Source organism: Nothoprocta perdicaria, unplaced genomic scaffold, assembly GCF_003342845.1.
Source record: "Nothoprocta perdicaria isolate Ctin4 unplaced genomic scaffold, notPer1 scaffold_4, whole genome shotgun sequence".
NCBI classification, from domain to species: domain Eukaryota; kingdom Metazoa; phylum Chordata; class Aves; order Tinamiformes; family Tinamidae; genus Nothoprocta; species Nothoprocta perdicaria.
In genome coordinates, this window is record NW_020455643.1 from 7,880,240 (window position 1) to 7,891,993 (window position 11,754).

Sequence of the window (11,754 nt, forward strand, 5' to 3'; positions counted from 1 at the left end):
AGTAAAAACTATGCTGTGGACTGTGGAAAAGCACAGCAGAGGTAGGCCCTTGCTCAGAAGGCAGATTGCAGAGACAATTACGGTACAAAGATGCATAGCTGCCCTGCCGTGTCACCTGAAACATGCCCTGCACCAGGCAGGGCTAGCACAAGTTTTGGGGAGCTCATGAGTGCTCAGCATAATTGCACACCTGCCCCAGCCCATTCTGGTGGCACGAGCAACAAATTCCTTCATATTCCTAGGCTGTGGTAGCAATTTTGTTTTCAAGCCTCTGTGCTTGGTAAAAATGCTCAAATAAATGTAACCCCAAATTTTCAGGTTGCATATCCAGGCTCACCTTGAAACTGGTAATGATCTGGTACCTCGATGATCTATTACCTCTGGTAATAACTGGTACCTCGGCTGGTAATGATCTGAAATTCATTTTTTTTGTAAGTTCACACCTTTTCTGGGTGTTTACACTGTTTCGAAGATCACCCAATGAGAGGTGTTAAATAACCCAAAAAAAAGGAACCATCAAGCCAGTAACAAGTTTCCTACAAGCCAAGAATAAAAACCCTTTCTGCCTTCCTACAATTATTAATTGTTCTCAGGTTACTGAAATGAGACCCAGCTGGAACATATGTTTACACAGCACAGAGATGAAAACAAAGGAAAATAAAATCCAGTACCCTGATTTTTTTTTTCTTCTTAGAAACATAGATATAATTGCTCATTAAAGTGAGAATCTTGAACTTTGATTCATTAAAGTGCTAACGCACGTGTTCAACTTCAAACACGATCTGAAGGCCTATGAATTTCATCAAGTATTCAGAAATTAAGAACGTGCCCACAGGACCTGCTGAGCAGGAATGCTGACACTGTTAGAGCCTAGACCAACTTGAAACTGAAATACAAGTTAACTTTCAGTTAGAAGCTTTTGTGGAATTTACTCTTTTCGCTTTGGGTCGTAACTTCCCTCTTTTCATGAATCTGTAGTAAAATTTGCAGGGTGAAATATAGCTGGGGAGCTGTTCCTTGGTTGTTGCTCTGTGGCCATCCCCTGGTCCCCCTCGGGTGTGGACACGAGGGAGAGCATCCCCAGCACTCACGGTTCGGTGATGGATCCACTGGCTGTGCCCGTACTCCAGGGTTCCTCCCAGCTCACGTGTCAGCTGACTTTTGTCGATGTACCCGTGTAGATCAGAGACCGAGTTCAACATGATGATCTGAAACGATGACCCCAACACAACGGATCAACTGAGAGAAACGTGAGCCCTTTCACCACTCTTCCTAGGAGTCTAGGGTTTGCCTTTAACACATACAGTCAAAGTGCAATTCCACCACAGCCACTAAGTTCTCATTATGTATTTATCCATGGAATGGTCACAGTTTTTTTCACTACATTTTGCTTTCTCAACATGCACATGGTAATTTTTGAACTATGTATAAGCTGATATCACCTTGCTCCCCAACAGGCAGAGGATGAAGCTGTTTTACACATGCAACAGGAAAAGAAGTATGGTATTTATGATATTCACTTGAAATTTCATCAAAACACCTTCGCATTCTGTAGAAAATCATTATTTACTGTGAAACAGGCTAAACAACTTCCTCAAGATCAACAGCTGGATCCATGAAGAGCTCAAATGAAACTACATGACTAAGAACAAAATTCTCCTTTCATTTGCATCGTTTTATGTCAGTGTGTGTTCACCAAGTGGTGCTTTTCCTATTTTATCATGGTGTAAGAGAAAGAAGAGACAAGCCTAAATCCCTATTCTCATTCTAAACCATCTCTGATCGTTAGATCTGCTTAAATGAAAGCAAAACCACACTGCATCGCATTGAGCTTCAGGTAAACATTATTAGTTTTTGGCTAGCACTGTAAATGTTACATCTAACAAGACACAAGCAGTAATGCAAAAAAACCCACATGAATTTAATTATACCTTGTTATCCTAACAGCTAGAAAATACCCTATGACTTCAACACCAGAAAACAAGGTGTTAAGCACAAATAAATGCAAATCTTAAACCGTAGGCTTGAGCAGATGTGTCAAATGTATTACATGGCTCTGCTGTTTAAGAAAGGGTAAGTGGCTCTGCCTGTTAGCACACATTAACTCCAACAGAGAGTTCAGTGCAACACTGAGCACAACGAGAGGAGCATAGATGGGAAAGCAGAGGTGCATTTTAAGCTGCACAGTGCTGTGAGAAGAGTCTTAGGGACAAGCCTAAACAAGTTTGTAAACCGATTTAGGTTAGAGAACCATCCCAGAATAATTCAGGCTGGCAGGAATCTCAGGTCTCTAATCCAGCATTCTCAAAGGTGCGTCAGCTTTGAGATCAGGCCAGGTTGCTCAGGGCTGTATCCAACAAATCTTAAAAATCGTCAAGATTTGGGACTGTGAGACCTCTCCGGGCAGCCTAATCCACTGCCTGACAGTATTCATGATGAAAGTGCTTTTCCTTGTATTGAGGCAGGACCTCTCTTGTTTCACTTTGTCATCTCTTGTCCTCCTGCGAAGGCACAACCCGGCTCCATCTTCTCAGCAACCTGCTCGGAGATATCGCAGAGCTGCTGTCAGGCTGTCCCCTCCCAGCCCACCCTTTCCCAGGACACACAAGCCCAGCTCCCTCAGCACCTGGAGCCTCCATCAAAGCTAAAGGGAGGGCTGCTCCCTGCACGTGAAGCCAAAAGCTGCTTTGGGATGATCTTAGGCAGACGACTCAAATCTAGATCATCTCAGATTAACCTCAGCCTGAAGCGTGAGCCTGTGCGCTGCTGCTCAATTGCAGATCACCTCTGAGAAGACATAAGTCTTACTGGCCTTGTAGCTCTTCCCCCACAGACTGCTTGCTCACAAGTTAGAAACCTTTTGATGCTCCAAACTTCAATAAAACTGCAGAATGTTGCCATGTGTTTTGCTTCCATGAAGATGTTTGTTCTAACCTGATGTGTTCAGCCCAAGAGACAAAGCAAATCTTTTAATATAGCCAGATTTGGCGCTACATCCTCCTGTAGGAGAGTAACTGAGAGCCATCCAGCATCTCTCTAAGAAACAGCTCTTATAGAGTCCTAGTGCACCCTGTGCTCCTCGCCAGAGTGAGGACAGCCATTCTCCAGCAACAGAAGCTGGAGAGCATGGGCCCTATTCCCTGCACGTTCCTCACTATTTTCCAGATTGTATCTTGGATGAACCCGCATATCTTGTTCCTGGGAAGTGACAATTTCTCTATTTTTTTTTTCTGCAGGTTTTATCAGCCTTATCGCATTTATATGCGAGTAAGCTGTATAAGCCCTGCCTTCTCATTTTGTGTCTGGTTTTATTACTTCAGCCTCTTTATTGCTTCTGTTTAATCTTCCAGTTTGTGTTCAACCCAATGTTGATTTAACTCAGCAGATCTATTTTACTGAACATATTTGCATCCTGATAGCTCAGGATAAACATGTGTTTTCTTATCAAATTCATGCCACACTCTTGTAGCCTCTTTCGAATGTTCCTGGCATGGCTCTTATTTGTATTTATTTCTAGTTATAGGAAATGCAACCTATTCATGACCCAGTTATGATGTTAACATTGTCACAATGCCAAATGCAAAACACGTACAAATCTGCAAGTGGCTTAAAGGTTTATATTGGTATTTATGAATGGTATTGATATGTAGTTCCTCAGTATGGATAGTTCCCTTGGGACCAGGGCTCTGTGGCACCGCCCTTACGTTTGCCATGCAGGATGCCCAGGGGGATGCCCTCCCAATAACTTCAGCAGCTCTGAAGTTGAGAAACTTAATGCAGTTCTTCATCCTTGCTTGCAAGTATCCTCCCCTCTAGACTTGGGAGTTTCAAACTTGAAAGGACCTCGTGTCACCAAGTAAACTGCTAAAAGCTCAAGAGAGGCTGAGCTGCTAGCAAATGCTCATCTCTCATCAAGTTATGCCTGGTGGTTGCTACGGGAACAAATTGAGGCTTACTAAATACAGGAGCACCCATTAAAAAAAACAAGTGTTAAAAAATTAAAAGATTTTGCTTTGTACTTGAACACACATTTTTAATATCAATTTAGTACTGAGAAGGCACCCTGGTCAGCCTGCAGACAATAGCTCTATTTAAGCCACAATACCAAAAGAAATATTCACAGCTCCTCTTGTGTATTCCCTGTAATAGATAGGCTTCTGTCTCAGACTTAGCAGAAGCAAAAAGTGTCTTAAATATCTGAGCTTAAAACTTAGGCAGTGACAGAGTCTGGTAATTGCCGGAGGAGAGTCATGAGTCTTCTGTAAAACAATTTAAAACCAGAAACAAAATCCAAAACAGTGATGTGAGATCACTCTGGTAAAAGCAGTATGGAAAACAGCACGGGTTTGTTCCAAGATGAAATGCCATTAATAATCATCATACAAGTTTATTTATAAAATGCCTTGAGACCAGAGGCAAACACGCAGTTAGGAACATTTCCAGAGGAACTCACATGGAACAACCTGAAACTTCAAGTGTCTCAGGTTGGATCATCCGCTGCCAATCACACTCCCACCAGCCTGGCACATGTCAGGTATGGAGAGAAGGAAGCAAAACATGAGTTTTGAACCTTGTGTGGGTGGGGACCATAAAAGGTATCACAAGGAGGCCATTCCCTGCAAACACGGAACCAGGATGTTGCCAGAGTCCCAGTGGCTCCATGGATGACACACAGCCCGGTGCAGGCTTCTGCTGTAGCCTTCGTGGTGTGGCCACCCCAGCCACGTGTTGGTCACTGCAGAGATGAGCTCAGCCACCACCTACCCCGTGGTAACAGCTGACACTGCTTCAGCCCAGTTTATAGCTAGAGTGATTTTCTGCAGAGGAACACGGGTATTCAAATCCTGCTAAACATCTAGCAAGTTAACTCTTTGTCATTGCTGCAACTGACGGTGGAAAATCCCACAAACAACCTAAGCAGCCACTGCTAAATACTGGAAAAGAGCAGAACCTGTTTGTGTATTTCCTAACGGTGAAATGAAAGCCAAAATAAGTCATCTGATCCACATAATGAAGCTAGTTGCAACCATTCCCACATGCATCTCAAAGCTTGTTCGACCTCATTCAGGTTTCAGCTGAATCCTTCTGACACCATATCCACTGTGCAGATCCAGATCAAAGCTGCCGACTGCCACTTGCAATCAAATGTTAATTATGGGTTATGAGAAGTCTGCTGACACCTTGGAACTGCAGACATGGAGATAAGGAGGATGCATGGACCAAAAAATATGCATGCTTACCGGTACCTTCATTTTAAAGTCATCCCGATAGAGCTTAATGCCGATGTCAGCGATTGTCCTCTGGATAAAGCGGGAGGGCCGCAGCACAAACACCAGCTGCAGGTTCCCTGGAAACGCTCCCTGCAAGGAATACCAAGCGATCAGAAGGGACCAGTCTGCCTTGCAGGAAGGCCAACACGGGGAGTCGCAGGTGGGACACATGGATCCTGAGCCCGTCCAGCCGCAGGCAGAGGACAGGCTGGATGTCACTGCCTGCCCCATGCAGTGGTTTCACAGAGGTTTGTCACAAAGCTCTGGAGCTTCTACCTCAGCCACCCCTTTTCCTAGGGACAGAAACAGGGGCATAGATGGATTCCCCAGACTGACTGACCTGTCTTCACACCCTGGAAAGGGTTTTTTAAACCTTTTTTCTTTTTCTTTGTTAACATTTTAAACGTTTCCCACACAGCCACCTGGCACTTTCCTCAGGCTCAGCCCCCGTTCACAACGCCCAGGCAAAACTCCTGCCATCCTTCCCTGAGCTCATAAAGCATCAAAAAGAACAATTTCTACTAGAAGGAAGATAAAAGAACAATAAATGAAAGCCAATTTCCACATTCCCTGAGGGGACTTAAACTCCCCTTGGACATCCCTCTACCCTAAACCTCAGAGCTGATACATACAACTGAGGGCTCCTTACAGAGCACACGGTCCAGGTAACACACGTACAACAGCACCTGCTTTCATCAGCACTGAAAATCAGCTTAACTCTGACCTGCCCAAACGAGCTATCTTAGGACATTTTTTTCTGAGATGGATCACCTACTACCAGATAAACCCAAGTCCCCTGGCATCCTTCTTTCCCAAACAAGCCCTGCTGTCACTTCTGGCTGGGTGCACAGAAAGGAGGCTCTGCTGCTCTCCTACTTCTGGGAACCCACTTTAGATCACCAGACTTTAACCCTGGAAAATAACAAAGCTGCCCCAATTCAGCAGTAAACAAGGTTTGCAATCTGTTACTGCAGCTTCCTCCACCTCCTGGTTAACACTCATGAGCTCAGGGGTTGAGGAGAAGCTGCATCAACAGCCAAAATAAAGAAGCTGAAAGTGAGCTCAAGAGGCTGCATCCTGTGCTGAAGATTCAGCAGATAATTTTAATTTCTAGAAGATAAAAAACAAAGGCAGGCACTTACTGCTATTCGTGTCAGCGATGCCTTGACTGCACTCCATTTGTCCCGTCGTCTGTCTATGATGATGATGAATCCGATGCTGGCAGCCTCAAGACTGCAAAACATTAAATAAGGATGCAGGGTTACAGAGAGATACTCCTGTTCCATGCAAGTGTGTTGCAGCAAAACACAGCTTCTGTCAGATCACCCTCCAAGCCCATTATGAAAATGCAATATACAGCAAAGAGAAGGAATATTTGGCAGAAATTCAGGTGTACAGGAAAGCCAGCAAATTTGCCTCTTTCCAGGGTAAGGCTAGCAGCTTCCATAAAGCATGAATATTTTATCAGCGAAATCTCTCAGCTGCTATGCTACTTGCTGCCAAATCTAGGTGATATGAATAGTTCAGGATCACAAATTACACTGTGCTGCACTGAATGGAAAAACCTCAGATGCTGTTTGCTCTGCAAAGTAATTCCAGTTATTAGGTGCCCCTCTGCAATGTTCATTCTCCAGACACGCTGCTGGGCCGGGCACGGGTGTCCCCGCTGTCCCTACCTTCCCTTTGCCCTCAGTGCCCCAACAAGTCAGGAGGACAAAGCAGAAGGTTAGGAGAGCACAAATAGATCCTACTTATCCACAAAGCTGCAAAGCTGGGAGCTATTCAAAAGTACCATCTTAATCTATTGACTAGAATAATGGTTACAGTTCCTTGCCTGTACTTTTCCAGTGGTCTTTACAAGTCACTCATTTCATTCTCCATCCCGCTCATACCAACCTCACAGACACCCTCTCCTTCCCCATTCAGAAAGCCCAGTGCTGTGCAGAGCTCCAGGGACACTGCTCTTCTCCCTGCCCTCCACAAATGCTCAGAGGTGGACAGAGTCTCCACAGCTAAGCAAACTAAGAGGAAAAACTCCAGGAATTTCTTTATAGCAGGACAGCCCAGTCAGGTCAAATCAAAGCCGGACAGAAAAAGTACACATTATTAAACAAACTGCAATCAAAAACCTATTTGCTTCCTGGTCTTTGCACAGATGAAGAGCAAGAGAAGTTGTACAAAACATTGATCCCTTTTCCCCTTGTCCCCATCAGCAGCAGAATTGCTACTTTAACTGAAGAACATAACACTACTTTTTGCTCTACTCTATAAGAGCATATTGTGCCCAAAAGGGCCATGAAGCAGCCCAGGCAAACCACTTTTATGGGTCATTTTGTGAGGGGCTAGATTTGAACTGCAAATTCTTGCCAATAAGCCACCAAACAGCACCAGGAATACCAGCTCTGAGCACCAGCCTGACTCATACAGGACTAAGAACAGTGACAGAGTTCAGGAAATCAAAACAATTCTGGGTACTCCAAGTTTAAGGGAAAATTGATCCCTTAGATCAATTTTGTGAAGGATCTTTGGGAGCCTTCACAAGGCAGAGAAGCAGAGTTCGCAAGCTGCCCACACTTCTCTGCTTCACCAAGGGGATAATGATGTGCTGCTTTCCTCCTTGCTTGCATGAGATCCATCAACGTTTTTCTCCTTCGATTAGTAATTTGCAGGAAACATTCAGGTCACTGCAGAAAGAAACAACTGCTAGAGATTGTTTTGTTATTTGTAATAATCCTTTTGTCTAAAAGGGTGAGATTTGGGGGAACAGAAAGAAGTCAGTGCAATTCTCCTTTCTCATACCATTAGATGACCTTTGAGAAGGCTTTTTCTTCAATATACTTCGCATATTACAAACAGCAATTTTTGTGGGAAAGCAACAGGCAAGTGGATAAAGACATAATTTTAAAGAATGAAACAGATCATGAAAACATAGGTTGTACTGCAAGGCAGCACAGAATATATTACTGTAATCAGCCTCTAATTTTGTTTTCACAGGTTAGACTCACCCAAAAATGTGCAGCTGTTGAACAAGTCTCAAATATTAATTGCACGCCCAGATTGAAGTTTAAATCCAGCACAATTCCCCTGAACCCAGTGATTTATAACAAAATGACTGACAAAGCAAGCACGTTAGCTGAAGTTCACAAAAGGTTGATGTTGGTCTAAAGAAAAATGTCTCAAGCAGTATCAGATTAATAAAGAGAGAAAAACATGTCCTTAGTAAAATTTATGGCACACACAAACCACAAATAACTCTATCCACAAGCCCCATATTCACACAAGCTGCCTGCAAACAGAAATTGCCTTGTTCTGCACATCTTCCTGGTTTGAGGGGCTGACTGGAGGCTTTCTAAAAGGAGTTCACGCGGAAATTGGGAGCCAATTCTTTTTTTTGGGGAAAAAAATCAGGTTCTTGCATTTACACCTTCAGGAGGAAGCTGCAAAGCAGTAACTGACAAGGCAGCCGCAGCCAAAAGCAACAAGCACCGCAGCGATTAAAACAAACACAAAGTATTTGTGCCAAGTCAAACTTGCCTACGCGCCTCCGAAAAGACTCCAAGCCCTTCAAATACAGAGGGCAGCAGTCTCTTAAAAGAGGGGCCTTGGACATTTTTACAAGTCCAAGCCTATGATCTAGCAGTATCTTTTTTCCATACGTTCTTCTGCCATAGGGATTTACAACAGCACAAGAGCATCCTGACATCGGATGCAACAATAAGATTCACAGATAACGGGAACAGGAGCTCAAAATGACCCATAAAGCAAGAAAACGGAAGAGGGACAAAGCAAAGGAATTTTCTCATGAAATTAAGCTTGGCAATAAGAGTCATGGAGGCGAGAAGGGCTGGGAAGGAGGAACATATGGAAAGAGCAACAGGGATCTCCAGTAGCCACTGTGGTTCACAGGGAGTTGCTGGCCAGTTAAAGAGATAAACCAAGACAGGGAAATATGAAATAGATAAGAAACTAAGGCTTGAGACTTGAGAAAGATTTGTCAGGGTAAAATGAGAGCTGGGCCATTAAGCAAACCATTTAGCTAATTATTGAAGCACATATGACTTACAGAATTGAATGCTGCATGAGATGAAGTGGGTGAAAAAAAAGGAGCATACCGTTAGAAGTCTGCATGATCTGAAGGAGGGAAAGAGGGGGAAGGGAAGATGATAAAACCACATGCTGCTGAAAAGCAAAGCAGCTGAGCAGGGCCCAGAAAAAAGTGAGGGAATATCTGCATCACACAAAATGCCTCTGGCAGATTGTGCAAAGTCAAGGAGCACAGAAACGGCTCGCAGATCCAGCTCTGTGTATCTTGGCTGCCACAGGCTGGGCTGAGGGATGCAGCATGAGGCCTGGCTTGCAAGGGAGGTATCTTTAGGCAGCAAAAGTTGAAAATGGGGCTATAACCTTGACACAAAGTTACACCTCGGTCTTCTGCAACACCCTCCGTTGCATTTCACCTTGATGTTCAGGACAGTATCACCTGTCTCTCGGTGAGATGCACCAACGTGCTTGTATACCTTTTTCTCTTTAATTAGAAAGGGTTGATTTAATGCCTAAATTTAGCCAGGGAAACAGAGAGGACGTCAGCAATGGATCCCATTTCAGTCCAGGAGCCAGAGGGAAAGGCCACGCAAGGCCCGAGCGCCGGCCACCAGCTGCGGGAAGCAGAAGCTCAGCCCAAACGGCAGCGTTGGCGCAGACACTCCACATGAGTGGGCACGGGTCCACCTTGGTTTAAAAGCAAACCCACAAATGCTCCATCAACGTCCTTTTCAGAGTTAGTTCTGCACAGGTTATAGAAAGGCACCAGGATTTAGTCAGTTGCTTGGAAAGAGAGATTTGCAGAAAATCCTGCGTAGCAGATAAACGTCAAGCAAGCAAATCCAAGTCATGTTTGTCTAGGTCTACATATGGCTGGCAGAGAGATTCCCTTTCCTGAAGGAATCGTGTACAATCACCTGAGTTTCTCCATCCTCAGGTCAGCTCTCAAGTACAGCTTTGAGGAGGCCAAATTTCCTGACCTCTGCAGGAAGGAGACAGGCAGCTCTTTATCCAAGCAGCTGACCCATTTCAACTGAAACGGGAGGGGAATTCTGGCTCTGGAATAAAGCGCTTTCCACAGTTCTCTTGCTCACGTACAATACGGGTGTAGGTGTTTGCACAGGTTTACACATTTACATATACACAAGTACGTTGGTGCATCACTATCATGAGCAGGAGCTGGACCAGAGGGAAAATTAATCCAACTGCAAATGTCCCAGTAAACTGATCTGCCACCTTGGAAAGCAGTTCATGTTTTAAAGGCCAGAAGTTCAAGACTTGCTTACAGCTCACCAAAAAAATATTGTGTTATACAACAGTCGATAAAGTAAATGAACTCAGCAGCCTCAAAGATGAAGCGTGTGCCTATACGTTTAAGTAATAACAAATAATATCTGCCTTTATCTTTTTACTGTTTTACCATATGTCATTATGCCAAGACCAGTCACTGCAGAGGAAAATAACAAGTTATCAACTCACTGTAAAAAGTCATCTGTTATCAGACCTTATCTACACAGCTAACATGAACCTTATTCTACAGGATATGGCAGACAGACACTACAGAAGACAGATGTTCTCTCTGCATCTGCCAGAAAAAAAGTGTTACTGATTTCTCCAGTTCATTGAGCTATGAACAAGGAAACATTTTCCATGTTAAGCAGGGTGAACTGCTTTTCAAACTGTACTTCATCTTACCTTATTCATGGCAATACCCTGTATAAATCCACAATCTGAAAAGCTATTCATTCTTTTACTTGCACATCCTCCTTGAAGAATAAAATAACAGGTGAACTACTAGCAGAGAAATAACACACATATAGGAAAGCTGTTTTACTATACTCCTAAGATCTACTACACTATGTGAACAAGAAAAACGTGAGGCCTATTGCTGCTTGCTAAAACGTAGGAAAGACTCTGTATGCATAGATCAGCTAATTGCAGATTAACAAGGCTTGACTGTATCAAACCAGGGCCAATTCTTAAGCCACAGGGAGCTTTTACTTCATATGCTTATGTCATAAATCATACAACCAAAGCTTGCTGCTCAGGTTTTACCTCTTCTAAATGAATGCTTTGTCCCTTGCCTTCTGCATGGAGGCTGGGAAGTTCCAAACAGCAACTCCGGAGATGCAGAGTCAGTCCCTGCAAGAGCAGCACGACCATGACTAGCAAAGTACCTGGTCAGCTCGCATGCCCACGGCATGCCCTGTGACTGAATCTGAAAGATAAAGTGAGGTGCTGGGGCACAGAAAATGCAGGTTCAATCCCTGCCTGTCACTGATCTTCAACAGGCATTTAAATCAAACAGAGCAATCATTTATTCAATACGGGTTTTGGTTATTATATTGAATATATATTCAATATATATTCAATATATATTCAATATATATTCAATATATATTCAATATATATTCAATATATATTCAATATATATTCAATATAT

General features: G+C 43.6%; 1 protein-coding gene across 1 annotated transcript in view; it reads right to left on the bottom strand.

Annotated features, from left to right (window-relative positions):
* The window catches only part of MCF2L2 (MCF.2 cell line derived transforming sequence-like 2), a 132,789-nt gene that overhangs the window by 96,849 nt on the left and 24,186 nt on the right, over positions 1-11,754 (bottom strand). The window contains exons 4-6 of the mRNA XM_026045433.1: positions 6,413-6,503; positions 5,241-5,360; positions 1,092-1,208 (exon numbers count right to left, since the gene is read on the bottom strand). Coding sequence (XP_025901218.1) covers positions 1,092-1,208; positions 5,241-5,360; positions 6,413-6,503 — 328 coding nt within the window. The remainder of the gene's footprint in view (positions 1-1,091; positions 1,209-5,240; positions 5,361-6,412; positions 6,504-11,754) is intronic.